Source organism: Lissotriton vulgaris, chromosome 3_2, assembly GCF_964263255.1.
Source record: "Lissotriton vulgaris chromosome 3_2, aLisVul1.2, whole genome shotgun sequence".
Lineage (NCBI taxonomy): Eukaryota > Metazoa > Chordata > Amphibia > Caudata > Salamandridae > Lissotriton > Lissotriton vulgaris.
Genome location: NC_141690.1, coordinates 288245936 through 288272326, shown reverse-complemented (window position 1 = coordinate 288272326; position 26391 = coordinate 288245936). Strand labels below are relative to the sequence as shown.

General features: G+C 45.2%; 1 protein-coding gene across 3 annotated transcripts in view; it reads left to right on the top strand.

The window, feature by feature from the left end:
- The window catches only part of LOC147725711 (uncharacterized), a 69199-nt gene that overhangs the window by 4675 nt on the left and 38133 nt on the right, over positions 1–26391 (top strand). For 2 of the 3 annotated variants that reach the window (XR_015309803.1, XM_086964398.1), the window contains exons 2-3: positions 9929–10073; positions 15268–15348. Coding sequence is in view for 1 of the 3 variants with exons in the window: in XM_086964398.1 (XP_086820524.1) it covers positions 10046–10073; positions 15268–15348 (109 nt within the window). In the remaining 2 variants the exon portion in view is untranslated. Of the gene's footprint in view, positions 1–9928; positions 10074–15267; positions 15349–16202; positions 16248–26391 lie in introns of those variants that run through there. The other variant, XM_086964399.1, reaches the window with a different exon arrangement.

Genomic DNA, 26391 nt, shown 5'->3' with positions numbered 1-26391 from the left:
AGATGTTTTTTGGTTGTTAATGAGAATTAATGGGGTAAATAGCACCTCATATGCGGGTGGGGGTCAAATGGTCAGAGAGTGTTGCGGTGCCATCGTACCTCTTCTACCAGTGGTACCTGCACCCTTGGAAATGTGGGGCAAAGACTTGGGGTGGGAAAGGCCTAAGTGTATGGGCTAAATACAGCAGTGATCTTGTTTGAGTGGATTTGTGTGGCGCCCGGTGCCACTGCACCAGGTGCATAGAAAGAAGGCGTGGATTAGTAAGTGTTGTTTCATAGGCTACAGGGGGGAGGTGGGTTCAGGGTTGTTGCCTTGTAAAGGAGGTGATAGATGGAGGTGTTACAACAGCACAGGCACGAAGCACATTATGTAGTAAGCCACGGAGCCTGGTGCAAAGTGCATGATAGTGCGCTGCGGGGTAGGCAGCGTGTGATGGCCTGTAGTGCTACATGGAGATAGGCTCCTTGGCTAATGTAAGAAATCTGAAATAAAGCAGTAATAGGCGCTCAATAGCTCCCAGAACCGTCAAGGTCCTGGTGCAACTGCCCCTCCTGCATGAAGTGTGTGTGCCTGCGTGTGTGTGTGTGTGCGCGTGAATGCATGCATGCGTGAATGCGTGTCTGTGTGTGTGTGTGTGTGTGCGCGCGCAAAGGAGATGGATGGGAGAGGGAGTGGTGTGTTAAAGGGCCCTAGAAGAGTGATGGTGTGTTGTTTCAGAAGGACATGTTCCCATTATTTGTAGCTCCAGCCTTCACTGCTAGCAGCCTACCCGTCAGAAGAGCCCCAATTGCCTTCCGCTGTCCTGATCTATTCAGGCACAGCAAGTTTCATGCGCTGACCTTAAAGTCACCGATCAGCTATCGATTAATGAGCGACTAACCGGACTTCAACTACCCTCGCCCTTACGCTTGGGTATTACTCACTGTTTCCCATCGACAACCCTGTCCTGATGACGATCCCGACTAAAGGGGGTCGAAACGCCGTCGACTATACAGCTTGAATTATACGACGCATATCACGTTCTGTGCTCCTATATGAATAATTTTGTTTTAAGTGACTATAACTTGCTGCTTTGGAGCCATGATTTGATGTATTAATTTGGCTAATGCGTCGATTACGCTGTTTATTTTAAACACTTGCACCTTCACGTTCGTCAATTGTATATAGCACCTTGCACCAAGTGTCACGTGGTTGTCACATGATCCACTCTGTACAGTGCTGTCTCTAACTGTATTGATATGTGAAAGACCATTCTTTTGTTCCTTGGTGAATAATACTGCCTTTAATCAACTGACTCCTTGGTTTTCCTTTCTTGTAATGCACATTGCATACATTATTGAAACTGTCTTGACATAAATCCTGTTGGGAATTGTTTTTTCTTACACGTTATACCCATCCCAACGAGGTCTATGGGTCTTCTCCTGTTTTTTATACAAAAAACCCATTATTTGTAGGTCACAAAGCAGCACCCATCAAATGTTTTACAAAGGGCCTGCTTCATTCAAAGCTGTTGACTGCAGGTTGTCTGAAAGTCAACCTAGTTTCCTGTTTACCTGGGTCTCCAGCTTTATATGTTTTTCCGGAAACACAATGTGTTAGGGTGACTTTCAAATATATTTTTTCCTGGGTAGGCTAATTTGGCTCTGTCCTGTGAAGAGGAGAGTAGGCGGGACTTACAGAAGCTTCTCTTGAATGATCTAGGATGGAGTATATTCCTATGGAGCTGGTCTTAATGTAACTGCTGTTCACTCACCGGGAGACATGGTCAGACATTGCGGGGAGCTTTGGCACAGGGTCAGCTTGCATAAGTAACTTGATATATACAAGGGCAGACATATGAGAAGATAGACATATATAGGGGGCTTGGATCAGATGGTGAGACGGTGAGAAGCTTTTTTAAGGACAGTGTAACGGTTCTGGGCTGCATGGATGATATTCTTACTTCACAAGAACTGATGAAGTGAGAAAGTTGATGCGCACGAGGAATGAGATGTGGTGCTCACGAACAGAGCGTGAGAAGCTTTGGGCACACGAGCATTCACAGTGAGGAGTATGGAGCACTTGGTAGACAGTGTGAGGAGTGTAGGGTACACGACAGACAGACAGTGGGGGGAGCTTCTGCACACAAACAAATTGAAGTTTTTCGGGAGCAAGAATAGCTAGAGGCGCTTAGAACACTTGACCACGGCCACATGAGGTGATTGAGCAAAATGATAGAGAATGAGAGGAGTTTGCAGAGCCACGATAAAGGAATTGGCCTCTAACTCACTGCAGCTAGCACTTTTCACAAGTAGTCCCAGGTGACTTTTCTACACGAGTGTAATCTCACGTAAATCATTATTGTGTTTAGTGTGTCTCTTAGATTTTGGGTGCGGGAGCTTGGCTCTCAAAATGTAACAAGAAGCCAACATTTTAGAAGGGAGCGGCTGCGCTCGTAAAAAAAACCCCAAAAAACTAGGTGTTGATATTTATCTAGAGCGCCTTGATTCAGATTTGTTGGAGCTCTATAAATCGATTTATACTGCACCCATAAGCAGATTACTATATGACAGGAGGCTGTTTAACAGAAACGCCGCCCTTTGGCGAGGCTGCAGAATGCCAAGAGGCCCGGTGAATGTGCGTGATGGTGCAAATGGGGCATTTCCTTGATAGCAAAAGAAGTGTAGTATAATCTACTTGACGTACCTGCAGGGGGCTCAAGGCAGCTGCGCGAGGGTATTCTGGGGTGCAAAAGGGGCCCTAAGGCCGCGGGGGATGGGGGGCAACGGTGCACAGAACTACAGGACTTCTGGGGTGGCAGCGGGGTTCAGGTGACAGGGGAGCTCACCAGAGGGGCTCGGAAAAGCCCAGAGGCAATAGAGTGGCTCGGTCTGAGAAGAGCTGAGGCTGGAAGGGGTTAATATACCACAATGGCTGCATAAAGGTGAGAGGAAGACGGAGCCTCGGTGGGTCCGTAAAGTGCTGGGAGGGCGCTGGAGCAACAAAGCAGCAGGGCGTGTGGTTTGAGGAGGCCTGAGGCTGTATGGGGAGGCAGGGACATAAGACGCTGGGGCTGCCCATTCATACCTGGGTGAGAGGAGCCACAAGGCTGCAGCAGACTCTGATTACCACTGAAACTGTTGGAGAGGAAGTAGAAAGCGGCACACACGAGTTTGGTGGGGGGGGGGGGTGAATCAGATGTTGAACATGCATTGGCGGCCGCAAAATCAAATTAAAATAAAAGCGGCTGCAAAATGAAATCAAAAGCGGCCGGGAAATTAAATTAAAAGCATGCAGGCGTGTGCCTTTCTACATCATGAGCTGGAGCAGTGCGTTCCTGCGGGGGTGCAGAATCAAATCATGTTGCAGAGCTGGTTGGATTCAGCTGCCTAGGAAAGCTAATTATGTAACATGTTATGCAAGTGCATTCTCTGTTGTGGAACATTCTGTGGGATTACTTTGTAGCCACCATCACATATTCACACGCTTATTTGTTGACGTCGAACATATTTCAGACCTTTAAAATGCAGAACTTTCTTCTTTTTATACAGATATCGCTATACACTCATCTGAGAGCACACGAAACGCTTTACGCATAATGTAAACAAGTTCTGCAGGACACGTTTGCATTGTTCTGTCAGATGTAGGGAGGGGTTGGGCAGGCTGATTAGCTGCGGAGCGGATCTCTTTGAAGTAGCTCACGCCTTGAGGCCGTGAAAATTAAAGCAATTAGGGGGGAGATGGGAGGGAGGCTGATAGGCAGAAGGCTCGGGGAAGATGTCAGATTAGAGGGAGGGGGTGGGCTACCTGCAACTCGAGCGACCATATGGAGAGGGAGGGGGGTGGGCTGCCTGCTGGGAGAAGCTTGTGTGCCTGTGATGATCGAATGCAAGCTCGTGCACGAGGAGCTTGTGGTCACGTGATTCACGTGAACTGTTGGAAATCCTCATCGTAAAAAGTCAGCTTTGTGGATGGGTGGCAATAGGTCTCTCTGCGAGACCTAAAAATGATAGTGCAGCTGAGGAAGGACAATCTGTTCTGCAGCGTACAATTAATTGCCTTTATCCTTTCTTTAAGCAAATTAGACCTTTCCTGTTCAGGCTAACCTGGGCAGGCAAACAGCCCTTAGTAGGATGATGTATATTAACACTGCTTTATGATAGGGATGAAAGTCAGTGCCAGATATCACTCAATACTATTATTATGTAACACAACCTCAGCATATCAAATGTTAGTTTGGAGCAGGAAAGATTCTCCCGCAGGTACAAGTTGACAGTGAAATAAGAGTCCCAGTTTCACTAGAAGCAGGAATATTGGGGAATTTCAATACTGCATCGGAATAGATGAACCCAGTTAAGTGTAGGGTGTCGGGCAAGTTTACGTTTGCATGATACTGTGGCTTTGACAATAGGCACTTACCCGAAATTCAAATAACCTGTAAATTACTAAACTTAAGATCGCCAAACTGGGACAGTTATATTTAAAAAAAATAGATTCATGTCTCTTCACAAGTTCAGATCCACCTCGGAGGTGACGAGCCTGGATATGTTTATTTTTTTTTAAGGTTCCACGTACCTGTAAATCAGACACTCAGTTGTTGTCAGATGAAACAAAACCTGTAAATGCATAAACCAAGGTCATGCTGGCACTTGGAGCAGAAAAATAGTGTTCTGAGTTATACAGAGACACTAGTGGCTTTGGGATACAAGTCCTTGTACCCCCGTAGACCCGAGAGAGACAGAAATATTGTGATCACTGAAGAACATGGTTGTTCAGCTATTAACAAGCCATAAGTTTATTATTAAACAGTAGGTTGAGCCTGGTACATTTTGAATATTTAGGTCAGATGTGTTACACACCAAGATTATTTAAATTAGGGCTTAGGAAAAATCAGAACTGTTGCAGATGCGGGTAAATGAATATGGTCTTTATCACTCTGGCTTGACAGTGCCCAAGCTCTGCAAAATATTGGAGGAAAATATTTGCGATTCTCATAAAAATAATCGATCTGATGGTGGTACTGACACTTCTGATGGTTTTGCTGGGATGATTGAAGAAGATTGATCTGATGGTGCACCCGACACCTCTGAAGACCTTGAGATGGATCAAGAGGATGGGTCTTATAGTGGAGCCGACGCATCGAATGCCCTTGCTTGGATCGATGAAGGTGATTGATCTGATGGTAGAACCAATGCCTCTGATGACTTTGCTGGGATGGATCGATTTGATGGTGGAGCTGGCTCCTCTGACGCCCTTGCTGGGATGGATGAAGATGATTCATCTTATGGTGCAACCAACGCCGCTGATGGCCTTGAGGGATAGATCAAGATGATTGATTCGATAGTGCACCCGATGCCTCTAATGGCCTTGTTGGGATGGATCAAAATGATTGATTTGATGGTGGAGCCGGCGCCTTTGACACCCTCTTGGAAGGGATGAAGATGGTTGATCTCATAGTGGAGCCGACGCCTCTGATGCTCTTGCTTGGGAGTCCTCCATTTATTGAAGAATTATACCTCTACTTGAACTTTGTACGCTTTTGTAACCTACACATGTCACTTTTTCCTCCTGTATTGCCCCGTTTGCTACCTCTTGTATTTTGTTTGCTCACGATTGTCACTTTTGCCTCATGTAATGTAACGTTTGCTTTTGTAATTTGTTCACTTGTAATGTTCTCATTTTTCAGTTCTGTTCCTATTGTGAAGAGCTCTGACACCTTCGGGTAAAGTCCGCGCTATATAAAAACGCATAAATAAATTGATCTGATGGTGGAACCAACGCCTCTGATGGTCTTGCTGGGATGGATCGATTTGATGGTGGAGCCGGCGCCTTTGACGCCCTGCTGGAATGGATCAAGATAATTGATTTGCCGCGGCCCCCCTGCTGGTACAGTGGAAGGCCAACATGGACTGGTGCATGTTCAGGGAGAAGACAGTCTATGTGGCCAGAGGGAGACCTCGAACTTGGACTAAAATTTGGGGAGCATGGAATGAGTACAGGGGAGATGTGTGCTTACCGCCTGAATCAGTCAGCCTGCATGATAATATGTCTCCCTAGCCTGTGACGCCAACTGAGCTCTACTGTACTATATTCTCCTGTCACCTTCCCCCTCCCTCCTCCTTCCCATTCTGCAACCTATCCTTGATGTACATTTCCCTGCCTTCTTCCCCTACCCATCCCCGACACCCAGCGTCACACTGTCCCCACTGCCACTTTCGCGCCCGCGGGCGCCCTGTTGTTGCATTTCATCTTAATATAAAATTAACCTTCGACGATTATGTCTCAATTGTTTGACACTATTTTTCTCCTGTTACCCCTGCTGCCTTGCCTCCGGGATGTCAGGCTGAATAGCTGTGTGTTCTGATTTCAATAAAGGTTTTCAAAAATTAAAAAAAAAAAAAAAGATAATTGATTTGATGGTGGAGCCGGGGCCACTGACGCCCTTGCTGGAATGGATGAAAATTATTGATCTTCTAGTGGAGCTGGGATGGATGTCGATGATTGATCTGATAGTGGAGCCAACACCTGTAGGAGAGTAGGATCTGCTTACTATGGTTACCTCAACTTTTTGCTGGTGTTTCACTGTTTGTCGACTTTAGTCTGGCTAGGGCCCTGCTATCCAGGACCCCGGCCTAGCTGCTTCCTCTCTAAAATGATTGCATGTGAGTCCCTAGTATATGGTACCTTATGTACTAAGGGAATAGGTACCCCAGAGGCCTACCAGGGACTGAAGCATGTATTATGCCAACCTTGGGAAGCCTTCCAACATGGCACCACAGGACTGCTACTGCAGCCTGGGTAAGGTGGTGCATGCACCCGTTACTAAGGTATAGGTTACCTATATCTACCTTTAATCACTGACACATATAGACCTTTCAGTCACTCCTATGGCAGGCCTTATCAATCCTGAAGGAAGAGTGCCTGGTTTTGTGTGAGAGGGTGCCCATTTATGAGCAGGACCCCCTCTGCAGCTTTCGGAATCTATTCCCTGGAGCTGTTCTGTGATGCAGCCAGACCATATACTCTTAAGTGCATTATAACCTTGCGGTAAATTCTAACTTTGGAATGGCTGCATGGAAACATGTTGTGTTTGGTGTCAAACACTTTGGAATCCTACCCCCCCTCCCCCCCCCCCCCCCACCAGTCCTGGCGGCGGGGGTATGATTCCACCCTTCTAGAGGGAGAAGACATGTACACTCTCGTCTGCCCGGTAATAGTTTAACTGAGCCCTGGCATCACAAAATGGATGCCACAGACACGGGTCTGACCTACTGCTGCTGGAGGAAACTCCAGCAGGGGAGGCCTGGACAATAGGTTTTCTGTCACAGGGAGGTTTAACCACCTCCCAGACAGACTTTAGTATATTGGGGCTGGGTGGGGGCACCCAGAGAGTACTTTTCAGACAGTGCTGTGGGCACACTTGGTGTCCCTGTGCATACCCCAGTTCAAACCGGTTGCAGGCGCACTCAGCCCCTGCTCTGGCGCGAAACTGGACAAAGGGAAAGGGGTGTAACCACCCCTCTTCCCAGACCCTCCCTTAGGTGGGTCCCCAGAGTATGTATGTCCAACCCCTTTCTTCAGTGTAAGTAAGAGACCCCTGGCAACAGGACTTTAGAATATACCTGGACGAAACTCTGAAGCTGAATCCTGGAACTTCGACACACTATTAGCGACTAGAGGACAGAAGAATCTCCCTTGGGGTCTAGAAGTGACCCAGGCACCAAAGAAGCATCTTGCAGATCTGCAGTTCCGAAGCTCCCGCCGGACTCCAAAGTATTTGCGACTTAGGACATGGACTTCCAGACATCTCAGAGGCTGACACGAGATCCTAGCACTGCTGAGATCCGCAGCCCTCACGAGTGACGTGGGACCGGAACTCCTGGACACCGTGCACATTTGCTAGTGCATTGATTTCCAAGCTTTCCCTAAGTTGTGCATTGGGCTACTTGTAGTCCCAGCCCCGAGCACCATCTGCACCAAAGATTGTGGACCTGCACTCAACGAATGTTCCGTGAGCCTGCTTCTAGCGTTTCTGCTCCAGGCCTCTTCGCGGTCCCTGGTCCGTCGACTGGTGGGTCCCCTCAAAGGTAACTCTACTTTTCCTTGGGCTTCCCTGGTTGCTCCAGATGTGCCTTGACTCCCCACTGCGTGGGGAGTCCCTCGGACCTTGCTGGTCTGCACCATAGCATATTTCTACTTCTTGCGTGGGTTGCTGTTGCCAAGGCTTGTTGGGTCCAATCCGGAAACCGACACTGCAGCTCTCGACATTGTTCGTGGGACAGCTCGAATCCAGCACCTGTTCGTCGTCAACGCCTCCTGGTCCTCGTAGCTGAAGAGTCAAGCTGCACCTTCTTCACCCTACATCGGTGGGCATCAGCTCATTGCCTTCCTAGTCACTGGCAAGTGACCCAGAATCTGTCCCCTCTGCTTTCAGGTTCTTCATATCTCCGATCCAGGCTTGGATCTACCTGGACACTTTCCACTTGGACGCCAGCAGAACTTTGCAGCAGATCGCCATTGAAAACGATGACGAAACCCGTCACGAAAAGAGACCTATGCACCAGGCTTCCCTGGGTGAGGTAACTCGAGTACTCTGGTGCCCCCGTGGGTGTTGACTCTAGAACCTCCTAGTTCTAAAGGGGTTTGCTCCAAGTCCTCTTCTAATTGTCCTTTCTCTTTAAAATTCCAACCGCGACTGTCCCAATAGAAGCGAATTGTGATTTGCGGCTGTGTTTAGACACTGCACAAGTCCCCCGTGGGTCCCCTGTGTCACTGCCTTGGGTGGTTCCTGGTGGCCCCAGCAGTTCTACAGGCTCTAGGCTTTGTCTCTTTGATAGTCATGGTTCTTCTACCACTTTCTTAATATATGGTTTGGTACGCCCCTACGGCTCAACGTATATTGTGTTAATTTACTGTGTGCTAAACAAGTTTACTGAATTTACTTTTGCCTGTAGCCTCATAAAGAGACTAGAGGAATGTGTTTAGAATAAATAAATATATTTTATATATATACCTGGTGTGGTTCTCCTTTCATTTGGTCATTCATGAGATTATAGACTTGTAAAACAAGCTGCTTTACATTCCTCCAAGACTTAGCCTGAAGGCTGCTCTCCACAGCTACCACTAGGATAGCTTTCTATAAAGGTTGTCTTAAACCTACCATCAATAGGGGTCGTTTGGACTGGTGCATGGTGCCCACTAGAATAGTGGACAGTATATGCCAGGCCAACTTCTCACAACGCCTCTGATAAAGGAGATGTCTGCTAATAATAAGAGCTTTACCCTGGTGCTTTTGTTTACCTAATGATTAATATCTCTATCCTTGGAAGAGGGACACTTGACATCCTTCAAACTATGGCTGGCATTTATGGTATTTTCCAGTCATAAAATGGATAGTCATGTCATGTTGCTGGTGCTCACCTCCTCCCCAAGGATCGAAGTGACTCTTTGAGACAGTGGCTTCCTGCTGAGACCCTGAGCTCAGAGTCTGGACAGGAAGCAAGGGAGGGCCTGCCTGCATAAAAGAAAGGAGGATAGGACACTATGCATGGAAAACAAGAGCAGAGAGAAATTCACACAGGGCTGGGACTACAGCCAGAGTAAAGGCGGGTTACTGACAGGCCAATAGGGAGTTCATCAACTAACTGTAGTGTCGTATTAGTGAGAATGATTTTGCATGCGCCTCTAGTTGGTAATCTGAATACATGGTTTTCTTACTCTTGAAAACTAAATGGTGTTAAAAAGTTTCTTGATTGTGTGGAGGAGGGGGTCTTAAGAAAGGTGTAAGTATCCGCTTGAGGGCATGACCCCACCCCTCAAAGTATGAGTAATCAGAAATAATGATATATCATGATATTCAAACCTTAGTAAAGTAACGTTCTGGAATTTAGAGCAGAGTACAGAGAACTTTGAAGCTGGTAGAAATAAGTTAATATTATTTTTCTTTCAGGTGGTGAAGACTTTCAAAGAATCCCGTTTCTGTACTTTTCCTGAAGTGGCCCTAATCGCGCACTGGAAATCCTGATCCAGGAAGTGCAGCTGAGAACGCACTGTGCATCTTGACCAAATGGACCTTGTCCTGACCAAGTCATTGGGTAAACAAATGTATTTTTCGTACAGTTTTTGGGAAATGCCCTTTTCATTGCAGATGTGAAAAATATGTTTCATACGGTGCAAGAGTCTTCGGGCCATATGCATGAACACATTTTCCCATAGACACAGAATGGGCAAAACCCTTTGATGCATCTGGCCCTAAATGTATTTCTGTGTCACAAACCTAGCCAGAAGTTGGTGGAGTGCGGTAGAGAGTCAAATACGAGCAGAAAGTCAATGACTGATAGGAGAGGAAGCAGAGTTGTGGATCGTTAATTTATACTGATGTACTATTCTTTGAAGAGATGAGCCTTCAACACTGTCCTAAATTGGAGCAGTGTTGGAGCAGTCCTCATGGATACAGAAATTTCTCCAGATCATTGGTGTATAGATTGAACAAGCCTGTAATCTTCATGTTTCTTTTTTCCACTTCTTAGTCTGCAGTCTGAGGGGATTCTAGCTGCGGGTGTGCCAACAACCACCGATATGGTGAGCTTTTGCGCACTTGAAGGGGGGTTGCTGGTAGTGATGGCTTTGTTACAGATGCAGCTGGTTTTGAAGATGGTGCAAGCCGGCATGAGGAGCCAATTGATTGGCATGTAGGGTGCCCTTAAAGGGGTGCCAGTGAGGAGTCTGTCTGGAGGCCATGAAGCAGGACGTTACCGCCATCCCAATACAAGAGTATGGGGGCTTGAACAGGACTTCTGAATTCTCTTTCCTTTCTCCAGAAGTCTCTTTCACTTTCTTTAGAAGATCGAGCTGGTACAAGCCTGTCTTTGTGTTTTTTAGGTCGAGCCTGGGCAGTGCATGCGCTGCTGTGAGGCATGCTCTATTGGAGTATGGCTTTGAAGCCCCGCCCACTCTCGCCCATATCGTTAATTGACTTTTGTTATTGTCCTTTGTAAACACTGGGTTCTGAGTCATTATTAGGCGTGTTAGTCCCTCCTCAGTACCGCCTTGTCTTCATTTGTACCCTCCCATGAGGACTGGCCCTTTTACTTCTGTTGTGACACTTTGTCATATTTAGTCTCTTAGCACTATTTTCTTCAATGAGTTTCTCCCACTGCAGGCATGACGTGCTTTCCTCGCCTTGCAGGCTTTCACTTTCAAGCAGCCGGGGCAATGGCGGAAGCTTCTTTGAAGTGAAATAGGTCTTGCATTTTCAAGAGTTTGTGCTTTTGCCATGGTAAATGACTATAGCTTACAGTCTCGTAATTGCGACACCTATAGCGTTGCAAATGCTTGTTGGTAATATATTCCTGGGAGATGTGGTTGGTGTCCCAGGTGAATCCAAGTCTCGCACCTCATCTCAAATGGAAAATTCATATAATGTGCATTTTAAAGAGGCAGCTATGAATTCGCATATAGACTTTCTGAGATGAGGAGAATGGTGATCACACACCGGTAGCCGCTTCTGACATACAAGTCATGGGAGCAATCAGGTTTTCAGGCCCCGATAACTTGGACTTGCGTTCTTTACAGAGGATGTTGAGAATGAATCTTCTGTGCCCTTACTGGACAATTCAGCTTCCTCACCAATGTATGTAGTTCAATATAAAAAAAAACCATATACATACAAATATGTTTGAACAAATACTAAAGTGGTATAAAAAGCCTGGCAAATTCATACATTCTTCACACTGTCTGTATGGCTTTCATGCTCTCACCACAAGAAAGCGGGTGGAGTCTGCAATAGTCTTTGTCTTTCCTTTCTTAAGTGGGATCTCTTCCTTCAGTTTGAACACACCTGTCAGTGCCTCCTACTAATTCCCTCCACAGTTCTCTGTGTGCATGAACCATGTTACAATCCCTCCCAAGTATAGCAAATGGAGTTCATTGTTGTGGTTCTCATTTTGTAATGTCTTACAAGACTATGTTTCAGATGCTCAGCAAATGAAGAAAAAGTGGATAGCCGGTCCTTTCCTCTGCCTGTTAGAGCACAACAGATTAGACTGAAGCTCCTGTTGCTGAGATGCTCCTGCCGATCTCGAGGACCTTGCCTTGCCAGCTCGGTGCCATCCATGTATTTGCTTCTTTCTCTGCCAGAAGATTTTCTTGCTTCTACTCATGAAACTCCTGCAAAATTTAATCTGATATGGCTTGTTTTCTAGAATTGTGTTGCCATTTTTACTGTAGCTACGTTTGACTAGTTTTTATGGTCCTTTCTGTCTTCTACAGAAGATGCAGCTTTACGTTTTCTTACCTGGGAAAACTTCTGTTTTAAGTCTGTTTATTAAACAACAAAACAATTCCAGCCAGATACATGTCATCATCGGACAGTCATCTAGTGTACAAACTCTTTTGTGTGGGAAGTATTGTTGTGGCCATACAATATAAAGCACATATCTCAGGCGGTTTTACACCTTACGTAAGGATTCACCTTCAGCACCTGGGCCCACTTTACCCTGGCCTCCCCTTACCCCCCCCCCCCCCTTCCCCCTCCCCCATCTAGGATCTGTATTTCTCCCAGGGGCTACATATCTTTTCCCACTTCTTGGGGTAACCTATACTCTCATACACAACCCTCTTTGCTAGGTGGCACCAATCAACATTCGTAATGCAGTCGGTTAATTTGGGAGGATCCCGGGCCCCCCGCAGCCATGCTATGTTGCGTTTGGCAACCCCCGCAACTAACATTAGCCATAGCTTTGTGTGCGCGGACCATCTGTCCTCCCTCGTGATGCCCAGCAGAAGCCAGCGCGCCTCCGGTTGGATGTGGATCTCCAGAACCCTCAACATCACTCCCGCAACCTTTGTCCAATAGAGTTTATGGAAGAATGTGCAGAGTGATCCGCATCCTCTACCACAGTGGTCCGAGTCCGCCCGCTCAATCTTGTGCTGTGGTGTGAAGGGGTAATACGCTCTTGGTAGGATTCGTAACTGGATTAGTGGGAATCTGGCAATATAACAATGTCTCTCGGGCTCTGTATCGCCTCCTGCCAATCATCATCCTCCAGTATACCATGCGATTAGCTTGTTAGCTTTTTCCTCAACATCATACAGTCGCCTCTGTGTGGCCAACGCTTGTTGGCGTTCCACGTCCTCCCATGAGTCCATAAGTTCCTTCTATTGAAGGTGAAGCCGCCTGAGCAGCTCTGAGGCTGCCCGGCGCCTCCTGGGCTAGCGCCCGCTCCAGAGCATCAATCCTGCGCTCCAGTTCATCACACTTGAGCGACATTGCTTCCGTTGCACGCCCACTTCTGCTTGAATGTAGGGCCTCATCACTACTTTGTATGCTTCCCAAAGTGTGCAGTGCGAGTCGACCGACCCAGTGTTCTCGTCAACGTATTGTTGAGTGCGCTCTCTGAGCTTGTTCTGGAAATCCCTATATGTAAGATGCCAGGGTGCGATCTGAGGGGGAAGCGTGAAGTCACTAGTTGGGCTTTAAAGCAGGATCTCCACCAATGAGTGGTCAGATATACCCCTTGCTATGTGGTGGGCTCCACGGAAGTTGAGTGCAATTGAGTGCATTGTCAAACTATAGTCTAGGCGGGACCTGCTACTATGCGCAGCAGACATGTGTGTGTCCTGCCTACAAGGGGGATTATATAGACTCCATAAGTCCGATAGGCCCATCGCGGAGGCAAAGGTCCATAGTGGCCTTGCCATCTCTGCCCTGGTTTGTCGCGTTGTCTTATCCTATACTTTGGACATCGCATCATTTATGTCCCCGCCCAATATCATTACCCCGGATGGCATGTCCAATAGTGTCGTGCTTAGTTCAGGGGAAGTATCTGCGCGGAGTCTTGGGTGGATGTATGCAGAGCATACATTTAGGTGACAGCCCTCCCATGTCCCTGCCAGGGCCACAAACCTCCCCAGTGGATCCCGCAAAGCGCGACCCGGGATGAACGGTACCGTTTTTTTTACCAGGATAGTCACCCCTCAGAATCTCATGTAAGGCAGACATGTGCTCGAAGAGTGTAGCCAAACCTATTCAGTGCCAGTTAATGGTGGCCTAGCAGTTGTGTCTCCTGAAGTAGAACGAGGTCGGGGGTGTCTGCTTTGGTATTGAAGGCCCGTAGTCCGCTTGATCTTGTCACCCAACCCATTAATGTTCCAGGATAGGATCTGAAGAACCACTCCCTTTTTAGTGACCAGTTCTGTGAGGATAACCCTGACCAGTGTGCTGTAGGAACTACAACTATAAATGATATATTCTTGTAAAGTGTGCTGAGTGTCCAGTTCCCTGGTGTGCAGGAGATAAAAGTTCAAATCAGATAAATAATCTGTTGCTAGTGAAGGTGGCTTCAGAGATCATTCGGCTGCATCCAAGTGTCCAACCTAAGAAGGCCGAAAGGAATGACTGCTTTGATGAAGAGAAACATAGCGAGGGTTCTGTATTTATTCATGAAGTTTTCATAGCGCAAACATGGCCCATGGCCATAAGAATGCTTCACAGAGGAACACAAATTTAACATACTAGAATAAGAGACAAGCACATCCAGTACTGAGGCAGAAGTAGTAACCCACGGCGACAAGAGCAGGAAGACTTGAACCACACCAAGGCATTTAACACATTTATTTCAAAATCTACTTAGATGTCCATATTGTCCCAATTAAAGAGGAAATACAGAAGCTCCGACACTTACTGCTGCCCTAGAAAAGACAGGTGTTTGCTGAAATTGGCTTGGGTCCGATGCAGGTGACGGTACAGTCTAAAAGCAGTAGACATTCTATGTTGTTAGTAAGGAACGTTAAACACAGTAGGCCCGATTCAGAAAGGTAAACTGAGACAAAAGTCTAATATTAGACTTTTGGTTTTCACAAAGGCCATTTACGAGTAGTAAAGTTAGACTTTTGTCTCAGTATTGGTCTCAGTTAAGACCAAAACTTAAGTTTAACTGAGGCAAAGGTGTAACTTTACTACTGGTAAATGCCCTTTGTGAATACCAAAAGTTGTAAAGTTAGACTTACCTCTCAGTTTAACTCTGTGAATCGGCCCCAAAAATCTCTCTGGATTCGAACATTCCACTAGAGAAGTGGATGTAATGTTTTTTCATATCTTCATAGCAAAGCACCAACTTACTGACTCAAAGCAGCACATACCTCTTCCCCCCCACATGTTGAGGGTTCGGTGGCCGACAAGCAGTTCTTGTGATCGGGGCATGCAAACACTGAACACTCTCTGATGTGTCGTCTGGTTTGATGTGTAGCACTCTTTGCCCGAATAAATACTTGCATACTCTCCTGCAGAGACATCTTCCAGCGAAGTGGACAGAGGACCAGTACAAGGCCCGACTACATCTGGAGGTCATGGAGTCTCAGGAGAAGAAGGTATGTTCAGGTCATTCTCATTTTACCACCTCCAAACTTCCTCTGAGTGACTGAAGTATGCAAAGAAAAGTGATGGAATGCTGGAATTAATCACGCCACCACATCCCAATCCATCGTTATTCTGCAGTCCATGCCACCTCCGTTTGCACCCAGCTGTATGCAAATCTGATTAGAGCAGGATCAAGCCTGAACAGTCCAGCCTGAACTGGCAGGCCCGGTCCAGCCTGAACTGGCAGGCCCAGTCCAGCCTGAACTGCCAGGCCAGATCCTCCCTTAACTGCCAGGCCCGGTCCAGCCTGAACTGGCAGGCCCGGTCCAGCCTGAACTGGCAGGCCCGGTCCAGCCTGAACTGCCAGGCCAGATCCTCCCTGAACTGGATGCCAAGAGTGGTTTCTCCCTTATTTGAACTCATTAGTCGTGCATAGCTTCGTTCCAGAGGCCAGAGCACACAGGGCCCGCGTCTGGTATACCCATCTCCAGCACTACTCCAAGCAGTGGCTATTTGTTTGTCCATGGTGGTGGAGTGTTGGCATCAGCCCAGGTATAGGTTCTCCATGCCATTCAAGACTCGTAATGTTTACAACAATGGTGTGTCCCGGGAGTCGCACCTTTCTTTAGTAGACTGTCTTGGCTTCAACAGATTCTATGCTGGGGCTGGTGTAGTAGCGTGTTCTCTTTCAAGGGTTTTCAGCAGTCACATGAAGGGGGAACTCTGGAGACATGAGTTGAGAGATCCGTATTGCAGGACTGTAACTGTGTTTATCCTTCCTTGGAGGATAGTTTGCTGGATAGGGGTCTAAACGTTCATCTTGAAATTCCCCAGGCGTTCAAGATGGAATTATTTTTTACTTTTCAGGAAAGCAAGAAGTAAGTATGGAAGTGAAGGCTCTTATAGCGAGGTAAACGCCACATTTTGTATAAGCCCTTCTGTGCTTGTTGTACAGCACTGATGTAAAGGTAACACTTAAGGGCTGATTCTGATGCGGGTTGGAAATGCTTCCCGATTGAATCGGGTTGGAAAACATTTCCAATCGGATCCACTCGGATCAGGACAGTCCGACCGACGAAGTACGATGCATCCGGATGCTTCCCGATCCGATTTGGTTGGACTCCCATTGACTTCAATGGGAGCTTATGTTCCTAACCGCATCATAATTGGGCCCTGGGTCGTTCCGATCCGATTTGGAAGGAGCCACTGCCATTAGGAGGCCTTCCTAACCGCATCAGAATCAGGCCAATAGTGTTTGAGTTTATATTTGCCGTGCGGCCTTACAGATGAACTCCTATAATATTGACCTTATTCTTTTGTTGAATCCCTGCTTCCAGAGGCCCTCTCACAGGTATCTTCCCATTAAACTGGAAACTGTCCAAATCCATTGCCTGCTCAAAAACTCCAAACTCAACCCAGATGGGCACAGCAACAACCGCCCATCGCACGCCTTCCTTTCCTATGAAATAGTTTTCAAACAGCAGAAGTCAAATAGGACCAAGACAACCTGCTTCCCTTACCCTACCCTCTTACCCTTCCAGTATGGGTTTCCCCTCACTGTAGTACAGAGTGCCTCCTTTCAGCTGGACATGACCTTCTATCACTCAGTGAAGATTGTGGTGTGTATTCCTTGGTGAAGAGTGACATGTCAGCAGTTTATGATACTGTCGTCACCCAGGTCTTAACTGAAACTCCCATTCCCTCCGGGTCCTCACAGACCCTGTTAAATTGGTTCACCTCTTAGGTTTGGAAGAAAACAGTGTATACAGCTAGAAACTCCACGTTTACACCAATTCCCGTCTCCTGCTGGGTTCCACATGGGTCTGTTGTGTGAGGTTCTCCCTATACGGGAAGTCACTGGAAGTACTGCTCAGTCAGCAAGCCTTTGCTGGCTACCAATAAGCCGACAGCACACAAATATATGTTAACGAGCAGTCAGCTAACAACATCCTTAAACACCAGCCTGCATGGTTGATATTCAGACCTAGAGATCTGTAATGTATCTGAAACTCGGATCACTGACAGAATTTCGACCTCCTAAATATCAACCTGCAGGAATATCGAGTCAACAATATCGAGAGCAAGAATATCGACATCCTATCTACAACATGGTAAGTACAAAAATATCGATAAAATAATATAGATGTCAAAAATATCGGTTAAAAATATCGTTTTTTTTTTCTTTTAATATATAAATGTAAAAAAGTATATAACACTAATAAATAAAATCTACATAGTTAAAAGTATCTAATGTTTAAAATTAATAAATAATACGTATATATTAATAATACATTAATTAAATATATACAGTAAATATATAATATATATGTACTGAACAATAAGTATTAATTATTATTTTACTAATTTATAAATTAATAAAATATATTCTAAATTACTAATACATTTACAAACATAAAACAATAACATAAATAAAATGTAACTAATATAAAAAAATTAAATAAACTTTTAATTTTTTAACAATTAATTATATAAAACGTTGGATAGCGTAGGGGTAAAAATTACTATTCCCACTCCAGAGAGTGCAACAGTAGGGAAAGCGTTGGATAGCGTAGTGGTATAAATTACTATTCCCACTCCAGAGAGTGCAACAGTAGGGAAAGCGTTGGATAGTGTAGGAGTAAAAATTACTATTCCCACTCCAGAGAGTGCAACAGTAGGGAAAGCGTTGGATAGCGTAGTGGTATAAATTACTATTCCCACTCCAGAGAGTGCAACAGTAGGGAAAATGTTGGATAGCGTAGGGGTAAAAATTACTATTCCCACTCCAGAGAGTGCAACAGTAGGGAAAGCGTTGGATAGCGTAGTGGTATAAATTACTATTCCCACTCCAGAGAGTGCAACAGTAGGGAAAGCGTTGGATAGTGTAGGAGTAAAAATTACTATTCCCACTCCAGAGAGTGCAACAGTAGGGAAAGCGTTGGATAGCGTAGTGGTATAAATTACTATTCCCACTCCAGAGAGTGCAACAGTAGGGAAAGCGTTGGATAGCGTAGTGGTATATATTACTATTCCCACTCCAGAGAGTGCAACAGTAGGGAAAGCGTTGGATAGTGTAGGAGTAAAAATTACTATTCCCACTCCAGAGAGTGCAACAGTAGGGAAAGCGTTGGATAGCGTAGTGGTATAAATTACTATTCCCACTCCAGAGAGTGCAACAGTAGGGAAAGCGTTGGATAGTGTAGGAGTAAAAATTACTATTCCCACTCCAGAGAGTGCAACAGTAGGGAAAGCGTTGGATAGCGTAGTGGTATAAATTACTATTCCCACTCCAGAGAGTGCAACAGTAGGGAAAGCGTTGGATAGTGTAGGAGTAAAAATTACTATTCCCACTCCAGAGAGTGCAACAGTAGGGAAAGCATTGGATAGCGTAGGGGTAAAAATTACTATTCCCACTCCAGAGAGTGCAACAGTAGGGAAAGCGTTGGATAGCGTAGGGGTAAAAATTACTATTCCCACTCCAGAGAGTGCAACAGTAGGGAAAGCGTTGGATAGCGTAGGGGTAAAAATTACTATTCCCACTCCAGAGAGTGCAACAGTAGGGAAAGCATTGGATAGCGTAGGGGTAAAAATTACTATTCCCACTCCAGAGAGTGCAACAGTAGGGAAAGCGTTGGATAGCGTAGGGGTAAAAATTACTATTCCCACTCCAGGGAGTGCAACAGTAGGGAAAGGGTTGGATAGCGTAGGGCTAAAAATTACTATTCCCACTCCAGAGAGTGCAACAGTAGGGAAAGCGTTGGATAGCGTAGTAGTATAAATTACTATTCCCACTCCAGAGAGTGCAACAGTAGGGATAGCGTAGGGGTAAAAATTACTATTCCCACTCCAGAGAGTGCAACAGTAGGGAAAGCGTTGGATAGCGTAGTGGTAAAAAATACTATTCCAACTCCAGAGAGTGCAACAGTAGGGAAAGTGTTGGATAGTATAAGGGTTAAAATAACATACTTACAAATAAAAGATTTTTGTAATTATAAAAATATAAACTATTAAATAAATATAAACCATATACAATACCTTTACAAAATTATAAAATACATGATTAGCGAAATATATTTAACCTAAAATAAATTTTAAATAATACCATTTAATAATATTTTATTACCAATTAATAATTAATTAACACTTATATTATTAACAATACAATTATTGTTAATACATTATTAATTAATTAAATTTTAATTACTTCCCACCATATTTCCCTATAAAACAACTACCCACAACATAACACATTTATCCATTTATGAATTAATGAAAATTAATTAGCAAATAATTAAAATTAATTAACTATTAATTAAAATTAATTGCCAATTAATTAAATTTATGTTATAATTCCTACTAATTAATAATTATTTAACCATAATTAAATTACTTCCCACCCTATTCCCCTATAAACCCAAATCCCGCTACAGAACATATATATCAATTAATCAATTAATTTGTTTTTCCAAATAATTAAAAATAATTAGCAATTAATTATAATTAATTAATAAATCCTACTAATTATTAATCAACTTACCATAATTAAATTACTTCCCACCCTATTCCCCTATAAACCCACAACCCGCTCCGGTACTTAAACATACAATTTTCTTATAAATTTATTTATTATTATATAAAATTAATACACATATAATAGTAATTATTTTAAATACTTAAGTCAAACATATAACACATACATAATAAAAAACTATAAAATAATACAAATATCGATATTAGTGTCATCGAAATTAGTAACATCGATATATATGCTATCGATATTACTAACTTCGATATTACTTACATCGATATAAAGATTTTCGATATTACTTACCTTAGGGTCGATATTCTGTCCTACGATATTCTTGACTTCGATATTCTGCTCCTTCGATATTTCATACTCGATATTATGGTAGGTCGATATTTCCTACTCGATATTTTGACTGTGTACCCTGAAACTCCTATGGTGAAGAGTTTTTCCTGCCAAGGAAACCTCAAGCTCCTCGTCAACTAGTGCCTGAAGAGTGTGTACGTAGGCTGTGCTTGTTTTCCCTTCCTTTCATCCTCTGATAAACCTGTGGGTTTTCTGGTTGACTCTTCTCTGCCCTTATGGGCCATATCAGGGGCATTGAACCAGAAGCATGGGTTCACCCTAGATCACTGCACGGAATCAAGCCCTTCATTCTTTCCTTTGTCATACATCATACATCGACAGAAGCAACACAGTTCTTTCTGGTCTCAAAGTATTCAAAGACACCAGTCAAATCCATTCTTCACCCAGTAAGTGGATTCACCACCCACACATAACCTAGATTGCTTCCACCCTCTGCCACACATGGTGCGTGTCCTGTAAAGCATTCCATTTGAGTAAAGCCAAATGTCATGCCTTTGAACTCAATGTGGCTGTTGTGTGCACTACTTGGAGCCCATCCTTACTAGGCTGGGTATCCGAAAGATTCAAGAACAGCTCTTCTCAACATACGGACCAAGACTCTGCAACAACCTTAGTTTGCACCTCAGACTTGCTCATTCGGGATTGCACTACGAGAAAAGTCTCATCACCCTGTGTTTCTTTATTTGTACACACTTATTGTCCTGAGCTATCATTGTAAACATATTTGCATGTCTCTGTTCCTACACGTTGCTTTGGACTGCGCTCGGCTGCCATCAGGGACTTTTAAATCCCCCGATTAAATAATTCTAGCTGGAACAGTGGCGCCTCCAATGGAGCCCAGTGCCATGTACCCTAATGTGCATTACAACTTTTTTTGTCTGACTGTTTCCTGCAGTTACGTGGTAGCAGTTGTTATTACCATGGACCTGGTAGGAATGTGTGGTTGGTGTAACCCAGGAGTCAAGTCAAGTCAAGTCAAAAAGATTTATATAGCATATATTTACATAGGGTCTCAAGGCGCTTGAGATGGGGTGGGGAATTACTTGTCGAATATCCAAGTTTTAAGTTGCTTTCTGAATGCTAGGTGGTTCTGAGTAAGGCGAAGGTGAGTAGGAAGAGAGTTCCAGGTTTTAGCTGCCAGGTAGGAGAAGGATCTCCCTCCCATGGTGGTTTTGTTGATGCGAGGTACAGTGGCAAGAGCTTGGTTGGAGGATCGTAGCTGACGGGAGGGGGTGTAGAAGGACAATCGTGTGTTGAGGCATTCAGGTCCAAGTTCGTAAAGTGCTTTGTGTGCGTGGGTTAGGAGGCGGAAAGTAATCCTCTTATTTACGGGGAGCCAGTGGAGGGTTTTCAGATGACCAGAGATGTGTTCTTTACGCGGGATGTCTAGTATGAGCCTGGCAGAGGCGTTCTGGATGCGTTGGAGTTTTTTCTGGAGTTTTGCGGTGGTACCAGCGTAGTGGGTGTTTCCATAGTCCAGGCGGCTAGTGACCAGTGCGTGGGTGACCGTTTTACGAGTTTCGGTGGGGATCCAGCGAAATTTTTTTTTGAGCATGCGAAGAATGTTGAAACAAGATGATGAAACGGCGTTGACTTGTCTGGTCATCGAGAGTGAGGAGTCCAGGAAGACGCCCAGGTTCCGTGCGTGGTCTGTCAGGATGGGTGCCTTTCCAAGGGCCTCTGGCCACCAAGAGTCATCCCAGGCGGAGGGGGAGGTGCCTAAGATGAGGACTTCTGTTTTGTCGGAGTTCAGTTTCAGACGGCTGTGCTTCATCCACTCGGCTACTTCTTTCATTCCTTCGTGTAAGTTGGTTTTGGCGGTGTTAGGGTCTTTGGTGAGTGAGAGGATCAGTTGAGTGTCGTCAGCGTAGGAGATGATGTTGAGGTTGTGTTGGCGAGCGATGGTCTCAAGGGGGCTCATGTATACGTTGAAGAGGGTGGGGCTGAGAGAAGATCCTTGTGGCACGCCACAAATGACTTCAGTGGCCTCTGACTTGAATGGTGGGAGGCGGACTATCTGTGTTCTTCCGGTGAGGAACGAAGTGATCCATTCCAGTGCTTTTCCTTGGATTCCGACGTTTCTGAGGCGCTGTAGAAGGGTGCTATGACAGACTGTGTCGAAGGCAGCGGAGAGGTCGAGGAGGATGAGGGCGACTGTGTCTCCATTGTCCAGTAGAGATCGAATGTCGTCCGTTGCAGCGATGAGTGCGGTCTCAGTGCTGTGTTTGGCTCGGAAGCCGGACTGTGAGGAGTCGAGGGATTTGTTGGTTTCGAGGAAGGCGGCGAGTTGATTGTTGACAGCTTTCTCGATGACTTTGGCAGGGAATGGAAGAAGCGAGATGGGTCGGTAGTTTTTGAGTTCGGTGGGGTCCGCTGTGGGTTTTTTCAGAAGGGCGCTGAGTTCTGCGTGTTTCCAGCTTTCCGGGAAGGTGGCGGAGTTGAAGGAGCAGTTGATGACATCTCGGAGGTGTGGTGCTATGATGGAGTCTGCTTTGTTGAAGATGTGATGAGGGCATGGGTCAGTTGGGGATCCTGAGTGGATGGAGTTCATCAGGCGGATGGTGTCCTCAGTGGAGATTGGGTTCCAGTCGTTGAGGGTGTTCAGGGGGGGAGAAGGTCCTGCAGAAGGTTGGGTGGTTTGGTCTCCGGGTCGGTTGTCGAAGCTGTTGTGGATGTCTGCGATTTTGTTGTAGAAGAAGGAAGCTAGGGAGTCGCATAGGGCTTGTGAAGGGGTGATGTCGTTGGAGTTGGCTGATGGGTTGGTGAATTCTTTGACGATGTTGAATAGTTCCTTACTGTTGTGGGCGTTGTTGTCTAGTCGGTCTTTGAATGCGGCTTTCTTGGCAGACCGGATTAGTTGGTGGTGTATGCGGGTGGCGTTTTTGAAGGCGTCCCTGGTGCTGGTGTTTGGGTCTTTTTTCCAGGCCTTCTCGAGGGAGCGACAGAGTTTCTTCGATTTCTTAAGATCATCTTTGAACCAGGAGGCGTTTTTGCTGCCAGGTTTGCTTTGACGTTTTTTCAACGGGGCTAGAATGTCGGCGCTGTTGGATATCCATTGGGTGAGATTAGTGGCTGCTTGGCGGGGTTTGAGGAGTGGACAGGAGGGTTTTGAAGAAGCGAAGAGGAGATCTGGTTGATGGTGATTTTGTTCCAGTTTCTTCGCATGGTGGGTTGAGGATGGTTGTAGATTGTGGACTTGTTGTATGTGAAGTGAACGCAGCTGTGGTCCGTCCAGTGGAGAGCTGTGGTATGACTGAAGGAGACATGTTTGCTGGAAGTGAAGATAGGGTCTAGTGTGTGGCCAGCAATGTGGGTGGGGGTAGTGACCAGTTGTTTGTTTGCTTAAACCTTCTGTTCGAGGCATATGAGCTGTGTATCGTATACTTGTGCATAGATCGTCTTCTGGTTTGGGGCTCAGATGTTTGCAATTTGTTTTTGTCTTGGAAGAAGTATTTGTAGTCATAAGGTAGGTGACTCCTCCTTAGGACGATAGTGCGCATGGGCATCGACTCCATCTCCAGATTGTTTTTTTCGCTATCTGGTTCGGATGTGATTTGCTGCGCTCAGGGTCGATATCTGTTTCGAATCTCCCTTCAACGCACAATCCCTCTCCACTCGACGGTATTGTCATGATCGCGTTTCCCTTTCAACGTGCATCTTTAAAACAAACTCCTCGACCTCGATCTTCGACGTGGGCCGTTGGCCCTATCCGCACCGACCACGCCAGCAGTCAATGGAAAGGACTCCTTTAAAAAAATGCCCTGGGTGTGGTGCTAAGTTGCCACATACAGACATGCAAAATGCCCAAGCTTCGCGTCCAGGTATCCACACCCATTGTCCAAAGGCAATGCGCTACGGATGAACTGGTCAGGCAAATTGCTTTTGCTTTTCCGCCTCTCACGCTCATTCCGCTAGTGGTTCGGAAGCTCAAAATGATCCTGACTGCTCCAACATGGGCCTGACAGCCATGGGTCACAGTCCTCTTGGAACTGTCAGTAGTTCCTCGTCAAAAGCTATGCCTCTCACCCAAGCTTCTCACTCAGAACTATGGAGAGATAAGACATCCAAATCCCAGTCAACTCAACCTTGCAATCTGGCACCTGAAGTCTTAGAGTTTGGCTACCACAATCTCCCGCCAGACTGCATGTACGTCATTAAAGAAGCTAGACATCCTACCACCAGAGGATGCTACGCAGCAAAGTGGAAACTATTTGTAATTCACTGTACAACTAACAAAATCAACCCACTAGATGCTTCCAATCAAAACATCATTTGTTACCTTTTGCATCTACAACAATGTAACCTAGCGCATACATCCATTAGACTACATCTTCTGCCATAGCATCCTATCTCCAAAACAGACAACATTTGTCTTTTGTTAGGGTACCCTCTATCAAAGCATTTATGGAAGGACTTAAAGGAATAAGTCCACCTAGAGTTCCACCCTCTCCAGTATGGAACTTAAATATTGTCCTTACCAGACTCATGGGTCTCCCATTTTAACCTCTGCATAAATGTGAACTACAGTTCCTCACCTGGAAAGTAGCTTTCCTAGTTCCTATCACCTCTCTTAGAAGAGTTAGTGAACTCCAGGCATTAACCATACAAGAACCATTTCTGCAAATCCATCACAACAAAGTGGTTCTTAGGACTAACCCAAAATGTCTACCTAAGATCGTGTCTGCTTTCCACCTTAACCAGTCTGTAGAACTTCCAGTGTTTTTCCCTCTACCAGACTCAGTAGCAAAACGAGCTCTTCACACACTAGGCGTGAAAAGAGCAATACTTTACTACATTGAAAGAACAAAACCCTTTAGAAAGACTAAACCACTTTTTGTGGCTTTTTCCTCCACCTCATAAAGGCAATCCCATTTCAAAAGCAGGGATTGCAAGGTGGATTGTTAAATGCATCCAAATATGCTATCTTAAAGCTAAACGCACATTAACCATTCCCCCTAGAGCTCATTCCACACGCAAACTAGGGGCTTCTATGGCATTCTTAGGGAACATTCCCCTACATTACATCTGCAAAGCAGCAACTTTGTCTGCACCACACACGTTCACAAAACACTATTGTGTAGACAGGCAAGCAAAACAACAAGCTAATGTGGGCCAGGTTGTATTAAGACATTTTTTCGAATCACTGCAACAGATACAGGTGTCATATGGTTACTACGTTTCTATATATTGTGTTAAGTTAGCATGTGCTTATTAAATGTTTAAACGCCATATTTTCTTTCTGCTTCGGTTTGCACACGACACCTAATTGTTATTGTAGCTTTTAACCTAGACGAAAGATGTGATTTATTTGAGAATAATATGTTATTGCACTGGTATCAGTCGTGCTTGGTACACTTGGTACAACTGTCTGCACACTGAGAACTGCACACTCTATGAATAACCTAACACAAGGTTGCTGAAGGCCTGATCCTCGCACCACGTTAGTCATAACACAAATAATGTTGCTGCCAATATTGGGCGCTACGCGGGTTTAAGATACAGTTACAGGGAATGAATCAACACACTTGATGCTTCGCATGCTGAGAGCTGGTAGCGGTTGATGTGATCTCCTCCTACTGAGAATTAGAGGTATGGGTCCGCCCTGCTAAGAACCCAGATGAAACCTTCTTAGATATAAAATAATATGCTAAATAGGGTGCGCGAAATATAGGTGATACAGAATTCTATAGATTTTTGCATCATAACATGCTATCACCTTTTGCTTATTATGGATTAGTGACTATGCTGCTAACTCTGATTTTTATAATATGTATGTTGATATTATACAAGATACTGCGTTTGAGAATGTTGCATTGAAAAATAAACATTTCAAACTTGCACGTGTGTTCTCTGCCTCCCAGTTTCGGTTTGTAATGATTATATAACGAAAGAGTGTTCATGTGTTCCACGATATCTGAGGTATTCTAAGTTCATGTTCTGGATTGTCTAAGTCATTGGTAAGTTATTACTGCCGATGAGACACTGTAGCTAGCTTGGTAAGGGGATTTCTGAAACAAAGGTGAGTTTTGGGTCACCCTAACTCACCGAGGTTCTAGATCTCTGTGCACAGTTCTGTGGGAGAACGGAAACCCTGCTACATGGCGCCCATACGTTGGTTGGCCTTATATCATGACACTCGAGTAGTATAACATTCAAACCTTAA